Source organism: Apostichopus japonicus, chromosome 17 (assembly GCF_037975245.1).
Source record: "Apostichopus japonicus isolate 1M-3 chromosome 17, ASM3797524v1, whole genome shotgun sequence".
NCBI lineage: Eukaryota > Metazoa > Echinodermata > Holothuroidea > Aspidochirotida > Stichopodidae > Apostichopus > Apostichopus japonicus.
Window position 1 is genome coordinate 1,877,394 of NC_092577.1, and position 27,976 is coordinate 1,905,369.

At 38.4% G+C, this 27,976-nt stretch overlaps 1 protein-coding gene and 1 long non-coding RNA gene across 3 annotated transcripts; one reads left to right on the plus strand and one right to left on the minus strand.

The window, feature by feature from the left end:
• The first annotated feature begins 2,146 nt into the window (after nucleotides 1-2,146).
• LOC139984397 (transmembrane 9 superfamily member 1-like) lies at nucleotides 2,147-27,892 on the plus strand. Its single transcript, XM_071998315.1, has 15 exons — nucleotides 2,147-2,302; nucleotides 13,571-13,660; nucleotides 14,699-14,780; nucleotides 15,870-15,977; nucleotides 16,230-16,348; nucleotides 16,679-16,855; nucleotides 17,838-17,909; nucleotides 18,934-19,081; nucleotides 20,709-20,834; nucleotides 21,583-21,675; nucleotides 22,104-22,214; nucleotides 23,308-23,470; nucleotides 24,301-24,492; nucleotides 24,962-25,162; nucleotides 26,367-27,892. Coding segments are annotated over exons 1-15 (1,773 nt in total). The 5' UTR covers nucleotides 2,147-2,212; the 3' UTR covers nucleotides 26,368-27,892.
• On the minus strand, nucleotides 9,845-12,975 carry LOC139985040 (uncharacterized). Of its 2 annotated transcripts, none has more exons than XR_011799263.1 (3): nucleotides 12,583-12,975; nucleotides 11,753-11,909; nucleotides 9,845-11,473 (listed from the first exon to the last, which is right to left on the minus strand). It is a non-coding gene; the product is annotated as an uncharacterized lncRNA (long non-coding RNA). The 2 variants fall into 2 exon arrangements; XR_011799262.1 differs by having other exon boundaries at nucleotides 9,845-11,478; nucleotides 12,583-12,974.
• Nucleotides 27,893-27,976: the final 84 nt, after the last annotated feature.

Here is a 27,976-nt window from a genome sequence, read left to right on the forward strand (position 1 = left end):
CAGTTTATACTAATTTATAGCATATTAGGAGCCATATATACTTATTTTCGTGCAATCCACGTGTAATAGATTGTATGTGTGTGTTCGTGATTATGTGTGAAAAGGAGTAGGCTTTATTGTTATTGACTTCAGTATATATATACATGGAAACGTGAATTGTTGAATCAATTTGTGTGTGAGTATGCGCGTGTGTATGTAAATAGAGGGCGGTACCTCACATTAAATCCAGCGAATGTTGACATGTCGCAGATACATAATATAGTCAACTGTTGCTTTGCACAAAAAGTTATTGGGTCTGACGTTTCGATCCTAGCAAAATCTTTTTCAAATGCAAACTCAAACAGATAAAAGACATGATAAAACTAAACAGATGGACAGCCATGTAAGTTGGACCAAATGAACAATGCATAGCGGGGGGGGGGGGGGGGTGGAGGCTGAAGAAGGGAGGTGAAACAGCTTAGTTAGGAGATTAAAGGGCTGCAGAGACGTCCTGGAACTGCTTCGCACAATCAATGGCTAGATTGCTACCCAAATACAAACTTCAATAACAGCTTTTACCGTACGGAAAAACGTTGAGTCATTCAGAAGTTTATTTCAAGCGAAATTCATTCATCTGCAACTATACGTGCTTCCAAACTGTAAACATAATTTTTTTTTGGAATTAGTTGATCTTTTGTTGCCCTCCCTGAGTCTGCTATATATACTCAGTGCACGTCATAGTTAAGGTCGTTAGCACACCTTAAAGTCCGGCATGCGAGGCGGCCGGCGGGTAAGGGTTAAAAAGGGGTTTTGGCTGCCAGCATTGCGTACTCTTGAATGCTGTATTCCTTAAAGAACGAAGGGGGAGGGTGTAGGGTGTGGGCGGGGGGGGGGGGGGTGGCGGGGTGGGATCAAACTCCTTCCTCTCTCTAGGCCAATAAACTATATACGGTCAAAGTACAGACAACGTAAAGCAAAAATAATTAATTAAACAAGCATTTCCCTTTTATTAAATAAAACAATTATTAAAACATAATAGAATTGACGAGATTTACTACTGTAAGTGATTAAATTAGGGGTGTTACTAAAACGAATGACAATTGCGTTACACATAACGAATAACAATATGTTGTACACACTAAAAAATTGCGTTGACTAAAACGAATGACAGTAATGACAGCATTTGCTTCAACCGGATATCACAGTTCATACTTCGTGGGTATCTAGATCTAGTAAAGTACGGACAAGATAAAAACGCACCTTATAGTAAGCGAAATTGTAAGTCTGATTTTAAAAAGTAAATTTAACGTCACTTTTCCGATATTAATTGTTAGAAACTAAAAATACCATGATCTTGAAATGGCTTCACTGAGTTATCTTTCTGTATAAATCCACAGAGGTAAAAAGCACAGCACGTAAGCGCAATCTCACACAAAAACTTTCCCTGTGGTTTCTATCCGTAAATTACACCAAAACCCTGCAAACACGTGATGCGATTTTCCTCAAATCATTTTTGCGCAGAAAACCAATAACCGCATTTACTCCACTCCGTTTATCATTCTAGCACTTCTCAACACTGTCCTTCGTTGTCCAAGTTGTTGTCATTCGTTGTCATTCGCTGTCATTCGTTGTCATTCGCTGTCATTCGCTGTCATTCGCAAATGATAATTAACCCTGTACAAAGTCAATTGTCATTCGGTCATTCGCTGTCATTCGTTTTAGTTTGTCCCTTAAATTAGTATCATTTTGCTATGTTGGACTACTGAAATGATGGCGTCGTTTGATAAATAATCATTTTGTCATTCATTTTGCAGCACAATGTTGAATTCAACCACATATTTAAGGAGTTTGTCATTTTGTTTCAAATTCAAAATTGCTACTCTGTTTATTAAAATATCTTAAAGTTTGTAATTCGTCTAATTGTTCACTACGTATAATTACTAATTTTAGCCACTTAATTGCTATCGTTTGTTAATGTGTTCACAAGTAAACATCACAGAGCTACACAATTTCATCCTACCAACATGTTGACAAGATCACAAGCCATCATATTTAGAAGTTTTGTTATTTTCCATGCATACCCCAAGAATAAATAAACTGTTTTCCGATTTTCCGAAATGAATAGCCCTACATGTATTATGCTTGACTAACACTGAGCTTATTATGAGCAGTTATGAAGTTTCAGTGATGTCAAAGGTCAGTACGTAAACACCAACTGTACAGCAACGTAAAAATGGCGACGTCCACGACGATACTTTTCGTGGCACTTCTGTACATAATTCAGTGTTTTGCCGCAGACAATCATTTCAAGGATGGCGATCAGGTAATGTTTAGCACATAGTTTAATATAATGAATGTCCAGTTACTTATAGACACCGTTGAAATTATCTATAAATTTAAGGATTTGGGAAAATAGGGACTAACATAAGCCTACGGTAGGTAGGCTAGGCTAACAAGTTACAGTGAAGTGCAAGTAAGTCACTGCCTTGCCTACCCGTTGAATGGTGTACGATGGGTTGTTATACAATTTCAATGTTATTAAGTCACTCTAGTCTGTTTGAGAGGAGGCTGAAATTCAGTAAGGCAGTTCTGAAGGATCAGAATTTTGTTACAAATACGGTAATAGGCAATGATTCCAATTTCCTGTTTAAGAAACTGCTAGGCTGTATTATTTGCACATACTATAGCTTAGTAATTTTAGGCCCTAGGCCTAGATGCATACATGCAGAAGAGAGAAGTCAAATATCAAATTGTAATTGAACTAAAGAACCTGGATCAAGAGGAAACTGGTACCAAACATAGATTCCTAACAGATAACAACTTTATACAACAAAGCTATTTGACAGAACTGGAAGCTGAAGAGGCAGTTTACAACTGCCAAACTATTGTACGACCCAACATGATAAATGTCAAAGCTAATTAGGCCTATAAGAACAATGTAATAACCTGAAATGTGACTTTTGTAATGAGGAAGGAAACACTGAACATATCTTTAAGTGTGAGTACTGCATTTTAGGAACATAACAGGAGTGTACATGAAGGAACCTGAGCTTACCAAAATGAATTATCTACATAAACTCAATGAAACTGTCAACTTTTTGAAGATAATCCAAGATATAAAAAGGAGAGCTTTAATTGACTAAGCTACTGTATAGCAAAGCTAAACAGTGTAAGGAGTCTTGCAAAATTTCACAGTTTGTGCCTGATAAAACTAATCCGATTAGCAATGCCATTCAGTGACTTTGTGGAGTGGTCTTCTTGGTTGATCTTGAACTTGTTCTCTTATAAAGTGCTGCAGTTTTGTTTATGAATATTGCTGATGTTGCATAGCATTTTGCAATGTGATAATAGTTATATTGATGTTGTTATACCACTGCTATGAAAAGTATCGATCTGCAAGTAAGGAAATAAATTTCTTTGACTAAAAAACTTTGATTTAAAGAAATAGTGGTAACTTGCATTGTCGTGGAAACACAAGTGATCAAAGATGAAAGTAGCGCCCCCACAATGGAGCGGGATGGAACTCAGAAAAGTGAGCATAATTATATTGTAAAAAATAAATAATGATGCTTTACCAAAATTCCTGTGATTTGATTGGCTAAATCATTTTTTATTACGGTACGCAAACTTTGTGGGGGCTTGCGTCCTTGGGATTAAAACGTTTTTTCTCTCATAACATTAACTGAAATGCCATTCTGCCACATTTGTTGAGAATTTTATTTATATTCTTTTTGAAGGTAAAAAAGAAATCTAAACAATTACTCAAACTTCCTAAACTATCAACTATTGATGGAATAAACACTTGCAATTTATAACAAAATAGGCAGGAAGTAGAAAACCACCTGGTGGACAACGTGGGGGTCCATCTATTTTGTGGGGTGGGGGTGGGAAAAAAACAAGTGTGGCAGGACATAAATTGATACTGTAGAAACAAGTCGCTCTTAATGTTGACGTTGAGTCTTTGTGCAGGTTACATTATTCAACTATTCAAGCTTAACATGATGGTTTTGCTTTGGTTCTAAATGTTTGCAAAGATTTCTCACCGCCACTTACTGTAAGTTTTAGATCTGATTTAATGGCTGAGTTAAGATAAAGTGACCATATTTCTTCTAGGAAATCTGGGGACATGGTATTGTGGTTAACCCCTTTATGTTAAACATACAGTAAACAGCATGTTTAAAGGAGGGCTGGAAGTTTTGAGGACCGTCTTACATGTTTTGAGGAACAGTGCTAATGTTTCAATGCATCTTCTAGTGGCTGAAGTTGATTTCATATCAAAAAAGCTGAAAAGTATCTGTTTACTTAGAAAAACTGAGAACACTGTTTAATAATAATAATAAAAATAATACTAATACTAATAATAATAATAATAATATTGAGGATTTATAAATCGCAGACATATCCACGGATAACTGTGCTCAAGGTGCATAACAATATTACCCTGGTCAACGATAACCTGTCAAACATAGAGACAAATCCCTCTACATGGCATTAGCTAAACAGCGCCCAACTGACAGTTTATCTCTCAGGTCCCTATTTAAACACCCACCTGGGTGAAGAGAGGCAACGGAGATAAAGTGACTTGCCCATGGACACAACGTAATTATCTGGCAAACACTCCAGCAATCCTTAAATCAAAAGTCCACTGCCTTAACCACTTGACCACAATGCTCTCAATGATATACTCTTAATATACTTTTGGCTGTTTGGAGCCTGAGTGAGACCAGCGACTTACAATGATATTCTGGGGATGGATGTGTTTGCTGAGCACTCATCCTCATAGCATTTTGTCTTACAAAGATACATGCATGCACAGAGGAAAAGAATATTTCTACCAAAAAAATATGCAGTTTGGTGAAATGCTACTATAAATGCAGAGAACTTTGACAGCTAAGCAAACATCCCAAATGTATTGATCAGGTTTCAAAGATAAATCAACGAAAAGATTATACTAGCCTAAGTGAAAGTGATTACGTGCATACTGAAAAGAGAACAAATATTACTGTAGATAATGTGTGATGGTATCTTTTCCTTTACGTTTCAATATACCACTGATGTTGTTCATGGATGAAATACTATATGTCACTTAATGACTGAAAATGACAGTGATAGTTGTTATAACCAACGGAAACAGTGAAAAAAACAGTAAAATTCTGAAAGATTTTTTTTTAAATGTTTATCATTATAAGAGCTAGACCACACCTACAGTACTGTAGATGTGAGTTCAGTAATGAATATGCAACACTAAAAAGGGACAGTCACCGGTGTAACACATGCATACTACTCAAGGTTTTAAGTTTGAGATTCCAAATTTGAGTTATAATGTTGAATTGGAAGCCACCTGACATAAAGTTGTTACTCCATAAGCCCTCCTCCCGCATTCATGTTAGCTAATAGCGTCATGCAATAAGTAACTGCCTCATGACCTGTACTTAATAATAATAATAATATAATAAATGAGACTTATATAGTGCCAAATCAGTAAACAAAAGTTACTGCTCAAAGCGCTTTACAAAGAAAGTAAATTAATTTACAAAAGAACAAGTGAAAAAATGGGTCTTAAGAAGACATTTGAAAGTCGAAAGTTTATAGCATGTCCGAATGTGATCTGGTAACTTGTTACAACATACCAAGTGTAGTATTATGTGGGACCATAGGCTACAGTAGGTTTTGTACACTTATAAGTACTGTTGTCACTAGTCTGCTAGTCGCATCGACAATCAGCTGTTCTACGAGTAAGGAGAGCTTAGTTGAGCACTACTGAATATGCATTAATAAGAGTTCATTTTCTCATTGGCTTGTTTAAATCAAGAGGCTCAGTGTAACAGAATACATGAATGAAATCAGTCTTCAGCAGATAAATGTTTTGATACTTTTGATCATTACTTTCTTTTAATTAGTGAAACTGTTTTTGGCAAAATTAACTTGATGAAACCTCATCTTTCATGGTTTGTCAGATAGCTTAAAAGAAGTATTATTCTTTGAAAATGAACAGTTGATTGTATTTCCTTTTTTCAAAGGCACAGAATCAGTTGAAGCTTTTGGAGAGCTTTTACCAGACCCTCCCCCTATTGTAATCCAACTTCCTGGTTAAGCCAGTTACAGTTTATTAGGTCAAATTCAATCAACCATATCTCAAGTTAGGGGCGGCAAGACTGTTTTCAATGGAAGCAGATCACTTCGCCCAACAACCATTTCGCCCAACTGCCATTTCGCCCAACCAGCCTGGTCATTTCGCCCAACCAGCCTGGTCATTTCGCCCAACCAGCCTGGTCATTTCGCCCAACCAGCCTGGTCATTTCGCCCAACCTTGATTAAATAGGATACTGTACTGTACTTCAGAAGGAAACTTTCGGGAGTTGTTAACGTTACAGGATATGAACCTAGGATGGATCAGTGTGTTAGGGGTTAGATTTGATAGCAAACGTTCGAATATTAAGGAAACTGAAGTCCTTTACTTTGTATAACTTTAGTAAGGAAATGTTCAGGAATTTTTAACGTTACGGGATACGAACCGAGTATTAAGGGAACTTGAAGTCGTGGTTAAAAAAAATTGAACTAGCTAAATAGAAACGGTTATATTATTCCACACCAATTCCCCTTTGTTTGTATAATAATATAACTTCCAATAAAATAAACCAAATTGAACTAGTGGAATAGAACAAGTAATATTATTCTGACTGGATATAAGTAAAAATAAGGTTGGGCGAAATGACCAACACGGTTGGGCGAAATGACCATGCTGGTTGGGCGAAATGACCAGGCCGGTTGGGCGAAATGACCAGGCCGGTTGGGCGAAATGACCAGGCTGGTTGGGTGAAATGACCAGGCTGGTTGGGCGAAATGACCAGGCTGGTTGGGCGAAATGACCAGGCTGGTTGGGCGAAATGGCAGTTGGGCAAAATGGTTGTTAGGCGAAGTGACTAGAAAGCTTTTCAATTAACAGTGTTAAATATTGTTCTCTTCAAGATAGGTTTGGCATTGCAGGAAGTCCTTCTAAATATGATGGTCAAATGCCCACTGCCAAAAGCCTGAAGTTATCTTCTTATACAGTTATGGAAATATGGAAGACCTGCAATTGCATTAAAATAATTACTGTTGTACACAGAATAAATCAGACACAGTAACTGTACATTTCCTATACATGACGCTCTACCATCTAGGTGTGTTCAACAACTAAACTAGAAAGAATTAAAATACAGTAAGTTAAGGTCTTAATTTGAGTTGAACATACATCAAAGTCAGAAAACCCCAGAAAACTCACAAATTGAAGCTTGGATGAACTTTAAACTTGATATGCACAGTAGATCCATATTATTATTTATCGCAATGACCCTGTCAAAATAAGTGGAGGTCGAAGGTCGGTCGAGGTATACGGAAGGCCCAAGTCTGAACACTTTGCAAGCACGACGTCAACACCGAAAGTAAAGCTTGGATGTATTTTCAAACTCTTGATTTGGATCCACGTTATTGAGTATAAGAACTCCTAATATTTTAACTCAGAACACGTTGTTATAACGATAACTTTAAAAGGATAAAACGTTGTTGCACTTCATACTTGGTATGAAAGTTTCACCTAAGTATGAACTATGAAGTATTTAAGAACCTTGTTTGCACTTTACATTGAATATTCTCATAGAAAACTTTGGCAAGGAATCACTAAACCCGGTGTCTTTCTGGTTGTGGTTATGATTATAGTTACTTTTAAGAAACAAATTAGCAGGAAACCAAAATGAAATAAAAAAAAAAAAGACATTGAGGACGCTTGCATAGAGTGTAGAAGGAAATTCTTTTGACAAGATAACTTGTAAGTGTACTGTATTGTACATAGGGAATTTTACACTCAACACCGCACGGCTGGCCTATTGTTCTGGATATTTGTATTGAACTCCCATGCTGACACGGTTTCCACAATGGAACTGAGACAATAGGGTATTCCTTGTGAGAGTGTACTGTAGGTATTAGAAAGTCAAACAGACTAGTGTTGCTCAGAATTCTAATGACTAATTCATTAGTTTACAAACTCTGCACAAACTGTATAGTACAGTGTTAATAGGGAACTGTAGTAACAATGAAGGACAACATTGGACATACACATCTATTTCTGAATTTCAATGCCTAATGGAGTGTGGTATGGTGGGGGGTGGTTGAATGTTCCTCCACAGCAATTAGTTACACTGTATGGTACAGTAAGTTGGGCAAGCTGAAAATATGTCTAAAAGACAAACTGATTAACAAAACAGACTGATAACAGTGTGTAATGTACTGTATGCTGGTTTGGCATGGTTTCTTCAGTATCCACTGGAAAACACTGTACAAATAATGAATCTAGGTATACAGTACTCTTTCCAACATGGACAGTTTGATTTATATTGTCGTTTGCTCTCAATACAGTACATCTGTTTTTTACCCCCTTTGTTGTTATTATACTCAATCTGCTTATAAATAGTGGATGCTTTGAAATGACTAGTTCTCAATTAAGAAGAATTTAGAGTTTGCATGGCCCTAAAGACAAATCAAAACTACAGAATGAAATATTTCCTGAAAAGGTTAAAAGGGTGGTATTGAAGAACTTGGCATGCATAGACTCTGGATGTGTGACCAGATAAATTTACAGGTGACATTGCAAGAGTCCTACCTGTAAGGTGTTAGATACTGTATATGTCACAGGGGTTCTACTCGTAATGCGTAAGGTTGGCCTGTAATATACATTTTTTTAGTAGTCGAATGAGGACTTCATTTCAGAATACGATAAAAAATATGTGTGTTCCTGATATGTCATCTGCCTTGCAAGCATTTATTTTCATTAAAAATATATATCCATTTTTTCGTTTTATTCAAAACCAGTTTATGTTACCCCTATCAACATAATGGTACTATCCAACCTCAAGACACATGGACCATTGTATAGGGGGTTAACAATTTCTGTATCAAACAGAAAATACTGTATTTTAACAACCCAGAAGTCCAAATACATTCATGTCTGGGTTATGAATTATAAAACGATAATAAAGTGAATAAAATCTGCAGGAAAGTGCACAGCTAACTTCATTAACTACAGTATGAATTATGAAATGCAACAGACCTGTGTTATATTAATGTTTAAGTCTGTAACTTGAGACCTGTTTGTGGTCTGTGTACCTGTATACAGTGGTGTATTTGATGTTCACATACTGTTGTGTACATAGATGTATCCATTGCTCTGTATTATAACAGTACATACATAGTACAATATTTTTCTCTGAATCCATGGAAGCTTAATATAGGCCATCAGCTGAAGCTCAAAATGTGGCTGTAAAATCAGTTTCGTTCCAGCAACAACGGGTCTAGACTTTTAATGCATTTTTGGGTAGTTTAATGCATCACAAACATTATATCAAAAGTTCTCCAAAAAATTTCCTGCAGTATTTTTGTAAGAAACCCTTGAAATTGGGTATGTTATGTAGACATTACGTGCTACGATGCTATGTATTAGGAACACATGTGCTAACGTTAGATTTGGTACAGTGGTGCATACATACCACTCTTTTCTTATATGTTAAATTACGACTGATATATTTTTTTTGTAAAATAGTTGGGTCAGGGTTACAAGAATGGTGGAAGGGGATTCTGGTCTAAGGGTCAGTGAGGGTTGTTTTCAGGCATTACAAGTTGTGCCCCCCCCCCCTCCATTTCCGCCAAAATGGTAAAAAATCACATTTTCAACTTTGAAATATGAAATACAATTTTTGCACATTATAACTTAAGGGTTTTAATTATAAAAATGTACCACTTTTAATAAACTCAGATATAATGCTTTGTAATAAATCAAATATTTTTAGATTTTCCCCCTATGTTATGAATGCATTTCGTCTGTGCATGTATGCGTAAATATACACATATAATGAAAAGTTCCTCTCCATAATTGTTACACTCCCCATCCAAACTGTTTTACAAATGCGACCCCCTCCCCCTCTACTTTACATGTAGCTAAATCCCTAGTTACAATGAGATGTACCAATGCCCCAAGACCAGTGAGCTATTTCTTTTGTATAAATCAATATATAAGTTGGCACACTAAGACGTCATGGCATATCGTAGATGTGAAATAAAGTTATAGTCGGTATATATCCGTTACCTTAGTACTCTTTCTACAGTCTTCTGCAAAACTAGGTACTTTCTACTTGTTACTGAAACAACATGTTTATAATTCGTATTCCTGCAAAAAGAGTTTCCAAGGGAGTTAACGTATAAAAGAAAAGATCGACAAGGTTTCGAATGGTATTTTGAATAATAATAGTTGTATATTCTACAAATAATATGAATAATAAAGGTGAATGGTACAAATAAGTGAATAACAAAGACAGTTAACTTAAGCCCCAGATAGAAAGAAATAATGTATCTATTAAGACTGGGTCGATACACTCAATGGTGTAGTAGAGCTGGGCCTTTGCGATGATTCAAGATACAGGTTCTTCATCAAAAGGCGCGGCGCGGAATTAATAAGTGATTAAAAGTTCATCCAAGGACAGTTGTACTAGTCTTAACAGTATCCACTTCAATTCACTGCATGGAAGTCAGATATGGTATGGAAAAGGGAAAGTCTATTCTGTAGTAGAGGTGAAGATAATTAGATGAAATAAAAGTCACTAAAGACTTGAATATCCTTCAGTCAAAACTTGAACAGATGCACAGAACATATTAACAATATGAATAAAACAGGTAACGAAATGTTACGGCAAACAATAAAGAACCGTGATATTGGAACAGGGTCAGGGGCGATGGTTCCCCAACAACAGTATATAAACCTTTGACTGGTTTCAGGACGCGTTATTTGCGTCATCGTCATCAGTAAATGTAGTTGTGAATATGCAAGAGGTAAAGCATGCCCATAACACCCTCCTCCCCCCTCCCCTCCCCTCTCAAAAAAAGTGTGATTTGAAGAAAATGTGGATATTTATCAAAGGTGTCTGGTAGGTAGGGTAATCTTCGTAAAACTACTAATAGCTAAAATGAATGAATAAGATCATGTTTTCTGGTTCCTTTAAACTCTGGGGAACAAAATAATGACAACATGACTTTGAAAAAGTTAACCCTCTTCACAAACTTCAAACTTGATTAAAATTTCAGACTAAGATATCAAGATTTAACACCATCACAGTTCATCCTCCAAATCATCTTCCCCTGCATCAACAATCTCAACATCTTCTTGGAAGTTGCTGCAATTTCTATATTTACATAGGTCTGTACACGGTAGTTGTGCATTCATTCAGGAACATCTTCCTTTAAGACATTTGCCGACTCTACAGCTACTGCTGACACACTGAAGCAAAACATCTGGGTCAGGTGGCTTTGTCATCCAAGTGATTATAAGGTCATCATTTTCAAGTTTCCATCCATGTTCCTCTGGTGAGAGTGCATCAATCCTTTGCTGCAATGCCCTACTGTGAATAGCAGCCTGGTTGGTGCAGCGCTTAACATGCTGGATCAGAGCATCTTTTGTTGGTGGTAAACTCTGCTCTGAGGAGGAGATGAACAGAACACCTTGTACCATGAAATTCGATATTTTTGAGTCTCACATTTTATGATGGGGTACCAATATAATTACAATTCAGCTAGAAATATGTTGCAAATTACTTTAATTATTTCAATGGAAAGATTAACCTGATATTGCATCTCAAAGCGTTTAGAGAATTTTTTAATTTTCCTTGGGGGAGGACCCCCATATTCCAAAAATTCCTAGATCCACCCCTGAACACTCAATGAACCACACATTGGAGAGAGAGTACTTTACCTTTCAAGATCTGTATGTCTTCCTTGTCAAGAATTGTATCTAGTTTCTTCAACATAGAGAGTGGTACCTCACTTCAATGGCAACACGGTCTTTTCCTCTAATATTCATAAAATCTGGGCTCATCTTTTTTCCGCTCTGCTGCTTGTCGAAGCAATACCTTTATAAAATGAAATAAAAAAAGCAAATTGTTTTGCATTTTCTGTTGATCAAAATGTAAGTTTGAACAAATAAGAACTAAGACAATTTTATTTATATACCATGTGATCTGCTCATCTTCTATGGACAAACAAAGACACATTCAAATTTTGCAAACCAGTGTCATGCAAAAAGAATTAAAACAGGCTTTTTTTTTGACAGTACAGTACATTATCTCTTAATGTTATGGTTTAAATTATACAATGGTAGATTATATCTGTTACTAATAATAAAGGAGACAGATACTTGTTCATTTTGGTAAAGCTAGACAGGCTGACCATAAGACCTTGCAAACCTAACCTTATTGCACTTTTGTTACACTTATTTTTCTAACTAATATAATATCTCTATCATTCAAATAAAGGGCCACAGTAAGAAAACTATGAAGCCTGTATTTAACACTTAGGCTAGTGCCCAGATGGAGAATTTGAAACAAATTTCCGTTCCTACCACCATATAACAAAACAAATCAGATGACCATGCCACTAATTATATTATGTTCAGGTCCAACACTGTGCCCTTTGACTTGGATTATATCCCTTAAGAGCTACTGATCTTGCATTATGCAACTTCTCTTAACACTTCAACTATGCCACAGAAGTACAAGTAGAGTCGTGTAGTATGCTTAGGCTTACCTCCATCGAAAGTCTCTGCCTGCTGCAGCTTGTCCCGTTTGCAACGCCTAGTAATGTATTGTTTCTTTTCCCACATATAATAAATTGAACAGGCAATACACCAGAGCTTCTGCTTGGTTTCCTCGATCTTTTCCGTCAATTCTTCGTTTAAAATCATATGGGGTCTCCTCTGGAACTGTCCGTTTTCTTGCAGCAATGTGCTTGCTATCAATGAACCGCCTGTAACACTTATAGTGGAACCCCATCATACTATGCTGTTGAACACACGCTTGATCGTAGTAGGCCATGGAGTAATCAGTAGTACGGCGATATCACTGTCTCCGCCGCTGAGATTAAGCCAATCTTTAGCGCAGGAAGTAACTTTAGTCCATCGTTTATTCGTCAATGCCTTGAATGCTTCAAATTTTACAGATTCAATGTGCACTGAGCACTGTAGATTTCCGTGTGTCGGAGACTGACTAGCGCCCGTGGTAGCCGCCATGTTTGTTGTTTTCTACAAAGATTGCACACAGAACTCATGGCTCATTGGACAATTCATATCACATGGTACAGATATCTCACTGGCGCACAACTTTTGAACGTAAAACGGCAAGTTTCTTAACATTCGCAATAAAAAATATAGTTTGATCTTTCGAGCGGAATTGCAAAAAAACTGCAGGAAAGTACATGGAGAACTTTTGGATCATTAATCTTAATTAATTTATGTATTCAATGCTGTAGAGAAATTTTAGACCCGCAGTTGCTGGAACGAAACAAGCGAATTTCGACCTTCAGCTGATGGCCTAATATGAAGGCTTTTAGATTTAAAACCATTGTTTTTTATCCATTCTATTATCCTTATTTACTCTTTAGTATACTGTCTTGATAAACCACAATTGTGGTCACAATGGTTGGCTAACTGTTGAAAAATCGTTTCATTATTATTGGACATAAGTTTCTGTAATAAATCTGACTGAATAATTTTTTACTTCCTGCTTGAATTCTACAGGTACACATTTATGTCAACAAAGTTGGACCGTACTACAACCCTCACGAGACATACCATTATTATCAACTGCCCGTCTGCAGACCAGACACGGTAAGTGAGGGCGTAGTGGTCAAGTGGTCAAGGCAGTGGACCTGTGATCTAAGGATTACAGGTTCGAGTCCCGGCCAGATCGTTGCGTTGTGTCCTTGGGCAAGGCCCTTTATCTCCATTGCCTCTCTTACCCAGGTGTATAAATGGGGACTTGCGAGGTGACTTGTAAATATAGTTGCGTGCGTCGGTTTGTGGCTGCACCCTATGGGAAGTCCCTCGGGGGACACATGGTTGTGGTGCACTGTGGTGCCCCAGGAGAGATTGTTTGAATTGTGCACACTTTGGTGTGTAGGTGTGAAAAGTTACCAATGACCAGGGTTAAGTTGTAAAGTGGTGTGAGAGGGCCTTGGCCCTGAACAAGACTGTAAACCTAAAATTATAAAAATTATGATTTGGCGAATAAAAAATGCACTACGCTAGACATTTTGGCGAGTGACTGGTGGGAGAGTCAAACGCCAATATTAGCGAGACTATCGTTAGAAACATTTCACAGAATGATGACAGCAGTACCATGGCAACTTGAAGCAAGTTTAAGATGTAAACTAATTATTTATCAATGTCCAATCTCAATGCGAATTAACTATGTAAAACGGTTGCTATCTTTATGTGCATTATGTACGAGAATTTTTCATGGCTTGGGGCTTGTTCACTAACTAACACAGAGCATTTATAAACATACTGTACAGCTAAAAACATCATTTAAGATCTACTATAACAATTTATTACAGGGAACGGTTTGAGCTTACAAAGTACGTTATGTGTTTTGAAGGCATTCGTAAATATGACTAATATTTGGACTATCACTGGTAAAATGTGTGTATAGGTTCTTGGTTACCCAGCTGGCAGAATGGTGTTTGTTGCTAAGAGACCAGATCTTGTCAAATTTAGAGTAGGTAAAGTAGGTCATGTTGTTATTATCTCCATGAGTCTATGGGATCTCCATGTGTTTCTCTAATCACATTTCTTTATGGGTATTAAACCGATCCAAACTCCATGTTTTTTTTGTAATCATCTACGTTCTGCTTTCTCTCGTTATAGGTTGAAACAAAAAGTTTAACCCTGGGCGAGATTCTGGACGGTGACAGAATGGCAGAATCTATGTACGATATCAAATTTAAAGGTAAAGTATAATCGACAGTATGTCACTAAATATTTCAATTGTTTCCTCATATCTTTTTTAGTCGGTTAGCAGAATCGTCTTTTGAAGCTGTTTGGCTCGTAAATTAACAATGGTACTAAAGTCCATGTTGGAAGGGCAGCAGAGCGTACTGTAAAACTACAACAGTTTGATACATCATTCTGATCTGACGACAGGGTTTAAATGACCTCATTGTGCGTTCGGAGGGTCGTGCAGAGATGCCAACCAGTACGATTTTATCGTATTTAGTACGATAAAATAAGTGAAATACGATAATACGATATTGCCCCTTGAAAATACGATTTTTCATCTTTGTAAAAGGAAGCGGAATCGCATAGAAACATGTACAAGTAACCCCCCCCCCAAACCCCAACAAACACGTTGAACAACGAGCCTACATGGGCGGGAAATAGGCGGAATCCGCAGCTTTACAATTTTCTCATTAAATGTTAATGAAAAAGCAAACATTTTACTTGCCAGTCTTACCAGTAAAACATTTTTCTGACATTTTACTGGCCCAGGGCCAACGGGCCAGTGGTAGTGTTGAGTTTTCGTGAAAATCTGATTTTTCTCTCCAAAATCTGATATTTTAGGATATTCAGTCTGTTTTTTTGTTTCAAGAGGTTGGCATCTCTGGTCGTGTATAGTCTGGTCTGAACGTACGAATTTACTTCACTCCTTGCTTACCTGTCTCCTCACATCATCTCAACTGTGCCTAGAACACTTGGCCACCGTCTAGCACAGTATCGCTCTGTAGGACTGGCTCAGTGCCCTGCACATTCTGGTCTACTGCCCTCTTTCTCATTTTACCACATAAAGTGTCTGGAGCACACATTCAGAGTAGTAAATTCTATCGAAAAAAATTCCTTCCTTTGGTAAAAGCAAAATCAGAGCCTTCTCTCAAGGATCTAAATCATCTTCATCTTCAGTTTCCACCTCACTTTCCTCTTCCTATCTCACGAGTCTCCCTCCCCCCCACCCCCGTCCACTGTGCATGAAGATATTCCCTGATGTCATCTTTTCCTCAATGAATCCATGTATCTGATGGTTAACATTCTTGCTCTTCTGCAGAAAGTACCAAGGAGGACAAACACCTCTGCACTTTTAAGCTGACCTCCAAGGAGCTAAGTCACTTGAAGGAAGCCATCGAAGATCTTTACTATTTTGAGTTTGTTGTGGGTAAGTCAGGAAACATTCTCCGTGAATAGTCCTCATGATATGTAATACAACGTGAAAAAGAAGCAGCTAGTTAAAGACCAATTAAAAAATTGCTGAAAATAAAAGGAATGCTTTTATTCTGATATTTAATATTGATTGTAAGTTAGTGGTTTTACAAGTAAAGGGTGCAGATTTTTTAAGAGTCTTGGAATAGTCTATTTTACCCTCCCCAAACCCTTCTTTTTTCCCTTTCTTTTTCAAACTCATTTTTAGATGACATTCCGTTACGAGGGTTCGTTGGTCTTTTCCAAGAGAAGAGTTTCTTCCCGCACGAGCATCAAGTGAGGCTTTGGACCCATCATCATTTCTATTTGGAATACCACGGAGATCAGGTACCTCTTAAATACCTCTTCAATACCTCTTAAATACCTCTTAAAGTTAATTTCCTCTCAAAGCTACTTTTCTCTCAAAATTTGGGTGCTTAATTCTGTGGAAATGATGGTGTCTGATGTTTAACCACATCATTAGACAAAACTGTGGTCAATATTAGTCGACAGTCTCTTAAAAAGATGCAGAAAATTCACCGTACCTCTACCATCCCGACCTTCTCCTCGTCTCCGCATTTCTCCCCTTACCTTCCTCCCAAAACGAGTTATTTTGGGAAAACCTTGTGATGAAAACCCGATAACGTACCATGTTCAATTTTTCTCAAATCCTTTCAGATTATCTACGCTAACATTTCTGTGCACAACAGAGAGGGCTTGCTGCTGTCGGACAGCGAGTCAGGGTTACAGGTGCAGTTCACCTACAACGTCACATGGAAGGAGACCGACGTGGATTATGCCCACCGTGCAATGAGATTGATAAAAGATCCACTGTTCTTCCCACATACACTGGAGGTATGGAATGAACCTGCTCTCATCCCCATGAACCCTAAACGCATAAAGTAAAACTGCATTGTAGATAAAATATCTGCTCTCACCCCATGAACCCTAGGCATATGAAATGAACCTGTGTTGTAGATAAAAGATCTACTTTCACCCCCATGAACCCTAGATGCATGAAATGAACCTATGTTGTAGTTAAAAGATCTACTCTCACCCCCATGAACTCTAGACCCATGAAATGTACCTGTGTTATAGATATGAGATTTGCTCCCACCCACATGAATCCTAGACATATGAATAAACCTGCTGTGTATATAAAAGATCTGCTCTCACCCACATGAACCCTAGACATGTGAAATGAACCTGCATTGTAGATAAAATATCTGGTCTCCCCCCACCAACCCTAGACGTATGAAATGGACCTGTGTTGTAGATAAAAGATCTAATCTCACCTCCATGAACCCTAGACATATGAAATGAACCTGTGTTGTAGATAAAAGATCTGCTCGTGACCCCACCAACCCTAGACGTATGAGTAAACCTGTGTTGTAATTTTAGGATCTGCACTTACCCCCATGAACCCTAGATGCTTGAAATGATCCTGGGTTGTAGATAAAATATCTGCTCGTGCCACCATGAACCCTAGACATATGAAATGGACCACCATTAGATAAAAGATGGCTCTTTGATACTTCTTTCTTTTGAACAGAGATAAAGTCTGGTCTTGCTTCAGTCCACTCTACCAAGAGTAGATAACATTATTCAGCTTTGTTTGTTTACCCAGCTTAAAGTCCTCTGTATCCTTCAGCAGACATACATTGGGTGCATTCTAAATTTCTCTATAGCACAGTACAGATCCTTTTAACATATCAGACTACTTGAGCATGTAAACCAACATTGCCGGTACAAACTCTATCAGAATCTACTTACTTTCATTTTATAAGTACACAAAGACAGTCTAATATCTTTAATTGCTTTATCTGTTTTAATATAGGTTCATTGGCTTTCAGTTATCAATTCCATGGTCCTTGTGTTCCTTCTCATTGGATTTGTCTTAATAATTTTGGTAAGTTAGTCACTCTGATTAATCTTTGTTTTCTTATGATTCTTAAATTTTGAAATTTTACTCTCTGCTTGCAAGTGGAAGATCAGTGGTAGATTAAGGTGTTTATGATTCCAGTTGTTTGTGGTGGGGCTATCATGAATATTAATTAGTGGGCGGGGCTTGACAGAATTTGTTTTAAAGGTCAATAACGCTCGAACCGTATGTCCAATTTAGTTGTTTCTTGGTATGGTGATGTAACTACATAGTAAGTACTTGTTCTTTGCAACAACAGTTTTTCATATAAAATTGCAATCACTCCACAACCATAAATCGAATTGTATTCAAACTTGGAAACTACAGTTGTTAGGTAGTAGCTGGTACATGTATAATAGGTCTGAAGATTTTAGACCATCTGAGCCCTTAAAAATTTCTAGGCGCATTCTTAGATCAGGTGGGCCCCAATTTTATTTCCACCTCAAATGCATTTTGAGACACATTCTTTGGGTACGAATTTGTGGGCCCACATTTGGGTTAAATTTTGGGGGCAAATATATTTTTGAGTCAGGTTGTTTGGGCCGAATATTTCGGGACCATTTAGGCAAACAATTTTATTATACTATGTCACTCAATAGATTTCTTGGTACCTTTCTTTATATGTTGCCACATTAGTCAATAGATACTGTAATCCTCTTCATTTTGGTGTGCACAAGTTTTTGAATATGAACATGTATGGCTTACCACACTAAATATATTTAGACATCGGAACCACTTAACATTTTCGTTTTCCGGTTCTTTTTTTCGTAACAGGAATCCCTAAATCTTCTGTTAATTTCTCCCTTACACCCATCTCAATGTCCCAGTCCCCCCCCCATATATGATCCGTTAAAAATCTGGGGCAGGGTGGAGGCTTATCTGTGAGGGTAGCGGGTTCGTAGTGGGCACATGGAGAGTCTGGGTCTTCAAGAGCTCACACATTACAGCTGTATCTGCGATGGCTGCAGTATCTAACTAATTGCTAACCGTGATTTACATTCCATATTTCCAGATGCGGGTCTTGAAGAATGACTTTGCCCGTTACAATCCTTACGAAGAAGATACAGAGGACTTGGACGCCGAGGAGAATGGATGGAAAATTATTAACACAGACGTCTTTCGAGTCCCACAGCATAAAAGCCTTCTCTCAGCAATATTAGGTAAGGGAAGGTAAAGAAGGGGAGAGGGAGATAAAAGGGGGAGAAAAAGAACCCATTCCCAAATAAAAGCAATATAAGGTAAAAGAAGGGTAAGTAAGGAGGATGAGTTAGGGAGGTGCAAGTGGGGGGGGTGGGGGAGGGGAAAGAAGCAAGTCACATAAAAGCCTTCTCTCAGCAATATTAGGTAAGGGAAGGGAAAGAAGGGAAGAGAGAGATAGAAGGGGGAGGAAACAAACCCAAATAAAGCAATATTAAGTAAAAGAAGGGAAATTAAGGGGTATGAGTTAGGGAGGTGGGGGGAGGAGGGGAAAGAAGCAAGTCACATAAAAGCCTTCTCTCAGCAATATTAGGTAAGGGAAGGGAAAGAAGGGAAGAGAGAGATGAAAGGGGAGAAAAAGAAACCATTCCCAAATAAAGCAATATTAGGTAATAGAAGAGAACGTAAGGGGGATGAGTTAGGGAGGTGGGGGGAGGAGGGGAAAGAAGCAAGTCACATAAAAGCCTTCTCTCAGCAATATTAGGTAAGGGAAGGGAAAGAAGGGAAGAGAGAGATAGAAGGGGGAGAAAAAGAAACCATTCCCAAATAAAGCAATATTAGGTAATAGAAGAGAACGTAAGGGGGATGAGTTAGGGAGGTGGGGGGAGGAGGGGAAAGAAGCAAGTCACATAAAAGCCTTCTCTCAGCAATATTAGGTAAGGGAAGGGAAAGAAGGGAAGAGGGAGATGAAAGGGGGAGGAAACAAACCCAAATAAAGCAATATTAAGTAAAAGAAGGGAAATTAAGGGGTATGAGTTAGGGACTGGGGGGGGAGGGGAAAGAAGCAAGTCACATAAAACCATTTTCAGCAAGGTGAGCTAGTGGAAGGGAAGAAGGGGGACTAGTATTGCATGGTGGGGGGAAGAGGGGGATAAGATGAGGAGGAGAAGGTGGAGGAGCCATACACAATATGATTTATTATACTTTATTGAGAATCAAAATCTATATTGTATAGGAGAAAAGGAAAAAATAAATGCTTGGTATTGTTGGAGCTGATTAGAATTGTTATTATGGAGATTGTTTTGCAGATGATAGTTGATGGTTTTGTTTTACATGGTTAACTATGATCACTTTACCATGATAGCTGTACCATGTATTCTATCACTACCCCAAGATGTGGATCTTGCTAACACCTGTGCTGGACTATAAGATGTATGGAATATTAATGCATTTGGTGTTGTCTGGAACCCCCCCCCCCCCAACCCAGCAGTCATGTTAATTCTTGCTTGAATTTTATTTACTTCGATCATCAAGGTTTTGGTTAGCATGGCAAAACAGTTATGTAACATTACTCTTCAAGAAAATAATATACTACAGGTTAAAAACAGCCCATCTCAGTGTCTTGTTGCTACCTTGAGATATCTTGGTATGAAAATTAAGCCATTGTGACTTGACTGAACCCTCCATTCTTCAAGGAGTATATATCTTTAAGGTATACCCTTTGCAGACCCTTTTGAGGAGCCATGGTTCCAGACACAGCATTCAGATTTTGTATTTCACTTTAAGTGGTATGACAAACATTTAAGGTGAAAGGGATAGTTAAGGAATGAAACATGTTTGAATTGATCTTTGTCCTGATTTTTTGTTTAGGAGTTGGAAGTCAGTTTTTAGCTCTGGCTACAGCTATTCTACTGATGGCTATGACAGGAATGTTCAACGTTCATCGACATGGCTCCATGAATTCAGCAGCTGTCCTCATCTATGCCCTTACGTCCTGTAAGTATCCCAAACCTCGTCCATCCCCCTCCCCCTGCCCTCTCTCTATATATCACCCATGGCATGAGGAAGTGCTGTTCTCATCTATTCCCTTACTTCCTGTGACTATGCTAAAACTCATTTCTCCCCTCCCCTCCCCCTCCCTTCCCCTCCCTCTCTCTATGTATCACCCATGCTTGATGTAGTGCTGTCTTCATCTATTCCCTAAATTCCTGTGACTATGCTGAAACTCATTTTCCCACCCCTCCCCCTCTCTCTTTGTATCACCCATTGCTTGAGGTAGTGCTGTTCTCATCTGTTCCTTTACTTTCTGTGACTATGCTGAAACTCATTTCACCCTCCCCCACCCCATCCTGCACCTCTCTATACATCACTGATGGCTTGCAGCTAAGTGAACCTTTCAACTGTATCACCTTTAAGGGTAAAGAGATAGTCAACAACAGTGCTATGAGTTGAACCATGACATTGTCCAGAGTGTTGAATACATAGTCAATTTAATGGTTTGGTCTGGTGAGTTCACCTATCACCCGTTTCTTTTTTCCTAGTATGGCTGGCAAGTCTGTGTTAGCCTCGGTCAGTTGGAATAAAGATTTCAGTATTGAGTTGGTACCGTCACCAAGCTTCTCCAATGTTTAGTCTACATGTCTGATACAAGACTTGTGTAAAAATTTACTCTGCATTCCATGTCAACAGTTAGCTTAAGATCAAACGTTGACCATCCTAAATGTTTCGTTATCAATGTTCTCAGGCATCGCTGGTTATGTTTCAAGTAACTTTTACAAGCAACTCGGAGGTGAGAAGTGGGTCTGGAATATAGTCCTAACGTCTTGCATGTTTTCAGGTGAGTCATAAGCAGATATACGTCAGCCACTGCAGTAACTCTTGGCCATTTAAATAAACCCCTTACCCCTTGAGATGGATGGGCCAATAAGAGGCAACAGTGGGCCTCAAGTAACCTACCTGTGTTAAGGACATATGCGATAGTTAGAAGGCCTGATTTTCAATCCTAGCGTGACCTTCCCAATTGGCAATCCCAAAACAACTTACAACGGTCACCATGGGGTTACAGGTTACCATGCGGGGAGGGACTCTAGAATCAAAGGGGAAAAAAAATGAAACGCAATGTAATAACCCACAAAAGAAGAGATTAATTTTTTTCGCAAATCCCTTGTTTATTGCAAAATGTGGAAATTATTGCCACATAAAATTTAAAAAATTGGTGAAAATTGTGTGGTATTAAAGTTTGATTTGTTTTTCTCACTGTTACAGTGCCTTTCTTTGTGGTCTGGAGTTTTGTCAACTCTGTGGCCTGGTACCAGGGGTCCACCCAGGCCCTCCCATTTACCACAATCCTCCTGCTTATGCTGGTTTGGATACTAGGTGAGTAACAAAGGAGGGAAGCTCGCTCCAGTCTGTCGAGGTGAAAGCAACTGGTCGGATTTCTGAGATTATATTACGTATCCTTATTTTGCTATCTTGCAGATGTTTCCATCTGACCAGTGGAATGTTGTTTAAGAACATAAAACCATAAACCATCTTGACAGCTTCTTCCCCTGAGGAAATACAAACTTTTTAATGTTTCTTCAATTTTATTCAGATTGATGAATTCTGCAAATGATTTTTGTGATTTCACATTTCATGGAGAATACGATAATTACTTGTTCACCCCCCAGACCAGTTTCCAGTTTTCTGACGATTATCGTAGTCAGAAAATGAGGGTAACAACTTCTGCCTCCTCTCATATCTTAAAGCAGCATTTTGCGTTTGGTCGCCGTTTTCTACTTTTTTGACATGTCCATCAAGTTTTTTACATATCAATCACAAAACAGCAAACTAAGATATTAGCTAAGTTTTTCCCTGCCAACAACGTTATAGGCGAGTAATACAGGATATTTGCAGATAATGAGAAAAGTGTCCACGACAAAGTCCACACTTAAAATTAACCGCATACAGTTCCCCCAAACCCACTAGTTTGAATTCAACCAATCAGAGATGCAGGTTATGAGCCGTTGCTAAAAATAGATTCAAGACTTTGCGTTGGTACAACCAGGGAGTTGTTATGGAACTCCCTGGTACAACTGCTATATAGACTGTACACAAATCAAGCATGGTGTTATATTACGTATTGGTCAATGACGTTCGTAGTGTTTAAATATTCATATTATGGGCGAGGTTTATTGGGATCCCAACGGAAAATATCTTTGGAGAAAAACAAAGTTGAAAGTTGCAAATTTTTTCGACTTTTATGCCACCATTTGAAGTAAGATTTAAATAGATAAGCTAGTTATGTATGTCTTTATGGCATGGGGGAGTCAGTGAGGTTGAGAAAAGTCATAGAAAAGGACGCAAAATGCTGCTTTAAGAAAGGGAAAAGAAAAAACAGAGGGCACAAACAAATATTCTTCATATAACATTTAGTTAATAACACCATGTATATTGCATATGAAACATTCATTTTTTCTTCAATTCTCAGTTGGGTACCCACTGACCATCATCGGTGGTATAATCGGCAAGAACACAGCTGGTAACTTCGATGCTCCTTGCCGCACCAAGAACATCTGTCGAGAGATCCCACCTGTCCCGTGGTACCGCTCTGCCACCATGCACTGCATCATCGGAGGGTTCCTACCCTTTAGGTATGTTCTCCACCCTACACTGCATCATCTGAGGCTTTCCCCCCCACCCCCCATACAGGTGTGAAAGTATGGATCTCTACTTTCTGAAGCAGTAGTGACAGAATCTGTTCTGGTTGTTGTTCCTCACCAATGGGTAGGGTTAATGTTTTGAGCCTGGCATTTGGGTGGAGTTGGGTTTTGAGACCTCCCCCCCAGTTATATGTGGGTAGGTGTCAAATTACTCTGTGTGTCAGTGTATGGAGTAGAAGTGTTTGGGTATGGTGTGTAGATGTCATAGGTGTGGTGTTGTTATTAAGTTTCAAACCAATGTTTTATTGGTCATTAAACATCAGTTTTGAGGTATAAAACATATATTGTGAGGTATCAAACAACTGCTGTGAGGTATGATTATCTGTTGTGAGGTATGAAAGATCTACTGTGAGGTATGACATATCTCATGTGAGGTATCACATATCTCTTGTGAGGAATTAAATATCTCTTGTGAGGTATGAATTATCTCTTGTGAGATATGAATTATCTGTTGTGGTGAGGTATGACATATCGGTTGTGAGGTATCCAACATCTGTTGTGAGGCATTAAACATCTGTTGTAGGATATAAAACATTTTAATACTGAAGCAACAATACACAATATGTTTCATGTTTGGGTATTCCCTGTTCAGCATATGTTATGCCAGTAGATATTATGGCCAGTTATGCTGATATACAAACAGTTTTAGTTGTGACGTAATACATTGCGTGCTGTAATACATTGATTGTACGCTGCCTGACGGCTTCATTACACGAGCAGGTTCTGATTAAGAATGCCCGTCGACTTGCCTCTCCCTACAGTGCCATATCGGTTGAGATGTACTACATCTTCACCACGCTGTGGGGTCGGGAACACTACACTCTCTACGGGATCCTCTTTGTGGTCTACGGAATCCTACTCAGTGTCACGGCTTGTATCTCTGTCGCCCTCAGTTATTTCCAACTATCTAACGAGGACTATCGTTGGTGGTGGCGGTCCATATTCAGTGCTGGGTGAGTTCTGTGATCTTCTTGTCTTCTTCATGAAATAAATGTCAATGAATCGTTTGGAACATTCTGGAAGATTTGTAGAAGAGAAACTTTTTATTCCAAAAAGTGATAATAACTTGCAAATTGAGCTTTGGTCTGGACTACATCTGGAGTACATCTTTGTTGAACTTCATACATGGTATGTAGATTCAACTTGTTGAGTGCAAAAACCCTATTGAAATTGGTGGAGGTCAAAGTTCATATGCGGTCAACATGTAAATGAAAGTTTGAAAATATTGTAAACATGATAACACAAGAAGTATGTCTTTATTCAACTTGATTCTCACATAATCCTTGGAAAATGTTAACTTACTGGCTTCACATTTAGTCAGATACATTAGTTACTTTACAGTATTTTTAATTTTGCACAAATCATATAGCAAGGAAATCACAACTGGCTTCAAGTGCTGACATGTCTTGTTTGTTTTTGCAGGTCTACCGGTTTCTTTGTATTTTTGTACTCAATCTTTTACTTCTTCAAGAGGTCATCCATGTCTGGCACGCTGCAAACAGTACAGTTCTTTGGCTATACTATCTTAGTCTGTTACATATTCTTCCTGATGCTAGGGACCGTATCTTTCTTCGCCTCTCTGAAATTCATCCGTTACATCTATACCTATGTCAAGCTCGCCTGGTGAGTTATCAAACCATCACCTTAAATGACTCGTCATGCTGTACTGCATTCAAATACACACCATTCTACTCCACAACGAGACTGTACCATTATACCCCATACCGAGCCTGTACCATGATACTCCATACTGAGACTGTCCCATTATACCCCACACCGAGACTGTACCAGTCTCCCCCACACAGACTGTACCATTTTATCCCACATCGAGACTGTACCCTTATACCCCACACTGCGACTGTACCATAATACCCCACACTAAGACTGTACCATTATACCCCACACTGCGACTGTACCATTATACCCCACACTAAGACTGTACCATTATACCCCACACCGAGACTGTACCATTCTACCCCACACTGAGACTGTACCATTCTTCCCCACACCGAGACTGTTCAATTATACCCCACACCGAGACTGTACCATTATACACCACAACGAGACTGTACCATTATACCCCACACTAAGACTGTACCATTATACCCCACACCGAGACTGTACTATTTTACCCCACAACGAGACTGTACCAGTCTCCCCCACACAGACTGTACCATTTTATCCCACATCGAGACTGTACCCTTATACTCCACACTGCGACTGTACCATTATACCCCACACTAAGACTGTACCATTATACCCCACACCGAGACTGTACCATTCTACCCCACACTGAGACTGTACCATTCTTCCCCACACCGAGACTGTTCAATTATACCCCACACCGAGACTGTACCATTATACACCACAACGAGACTGTACCATTATACCCCACACTAAGACTGTACCATTATACCCCACACCGAGACTGTACCATTATACCCCACACCGAGACTGTATTATTATACCCCACACTAAGACTGTACCATTATACCCCACACCGAGACTGTACTATTATACCCCACAATAAGACTGTACCAAACTACCCCACAACGAGACTACCATAATACCCCACCACCATGACAGTACCAGTATACCCCACACCGAGACTGTACCATTGTACCCTACACCGAGACTGTACCATTGTACCCCACACTGTGACAAATGTTTGTGGTTATGATAACCTCCCTAGCTACACAGTAATAATCTCTTACTTTCTGTACCACTATACCCCACCAGGACAAAGAGTTAATGAGTTTGATAAACAATTTGATTTTAATATTTCCTCTTTTTTGTTGTTAATATTTCTGTTCATTTTGTCTTTCAGATGTCCAGGTTTTTACGGTACCAACTAATTCCAAGCTGACAACAGAGGACAGATTGAACAGACTCAATAGCTGGAATTATGTTTTTCACACTTTGTCCTGGCTTTGGTGGGGTTTTCTCCTAACTATGTCAGTACGAACCAAATGTTTAATAATTATTCTTGGAAAGGAACCCATTTTATGATGCAGGTTGCTGAGATTGGTGATAGAAACGGAAACATTTTTTTTGTGGATTGAACCATGTTTTCTTACTAAGAGACAAATGAATTGTACTGTAAATATATCTTTTCTATTTAGCTTGTGTCAAATATTTACTTGGCAGGAGATTATGATTTCAGCTTTTTGTTTACTAAAACATCATTTTTGTTCATCCTTGTTTTTGTTGTTTTGTTTGGGAGCATTTTTGAGTAGAATGCTTTGCTTTATTTTGTTTACTGTTTTTATTTCACATGAGCTACCAAACTGATGATGTAAAAGATTTGTATAGACTGTGAGATATTATTTTTCAAAGGTTAGTAGTGGGTTGGAAATTATTGATGAGTTTTTTAAATGGATTTGTGTGAGATCATAGAATGTTTCAAAGATTGCTATAAAAAAAGAACAAAAGTGTTTCATTTTTGAAGACTAAGCATTTTGGAAGAGGCAAGAAATTGTCGGCTAGTAAGGGGGTGAAAGCAGGTCAAAGGTCAAACCAGTGAACTTGTGGATTGGAAGTCTTAGTTGGTTCGGTAGCGATCCCTTTGTTATCCTTTAAAAGTCGTCAGAAACTTGTTGCAAGGTAACGCATGATTCCCAATTGCTATGTCTCAAGACATTTTAATCTTGTTAAGTTGCTTTGGTTTAATTTAGTTTCAATCCTAAGATTTTCATGATTTTGGACATTTTTTTTGGACATTTATTTAATTCCCTCAAATTTAATATCCTAGAAAGAAAATTGTGTTAATGGTGTTGTTTTAGAGAATTTTGTGGAGGTGGAGGGAGGGGTGGGAGGGGGGGGTAAGGGTGACGAAAGGAATGTGGTGGATATGGTGGTAATAATTGTGCAGTATCTTGGCATGCTACCAGTAGGATATGTAGAGAAGTGATAGTGACATATATATTTAAAGGCAACTTTAAACAAAAATAAATGAAGTTTTTTGGGGGATTGTACACAGTGTCCCTCAGAAACTGAGTTCTGTCCTCAACCAATTAATTTAGTTTTAAGGTATTGATTGCTGCAGAGGTGTAAGGGGTTTGTTATCTCCATCCTCCTCCTCCTGCTCACCCAGTCCCCATTCCGTATCACTCCTAAAGAGGGTCGCACTTTTGGTATCTCACTGTTCCCCAGTTTTCCAGACGGCAGCTCATATTCTTCTGTTTGTCCCTTCATCCTGATGTCATAGGAGTTTATTCTTTGTCTTAAGTTTGGCCTTCTTTGATAACATGTTGTATTTCCATGATATTATTTATTTTTTAGTAACTTGGATACCTTATAATAGTAGATTCTGGTCACAATGTATGTTTGGATTGTTCACAACCTGGTGATCTTTATTTACCTCTTTGTTCCTTTTCTCTATCTTGTAAGGAGTTCTGTTGCGATGAAAAGTAAAGTTTGGAATTCTATAATAAAACG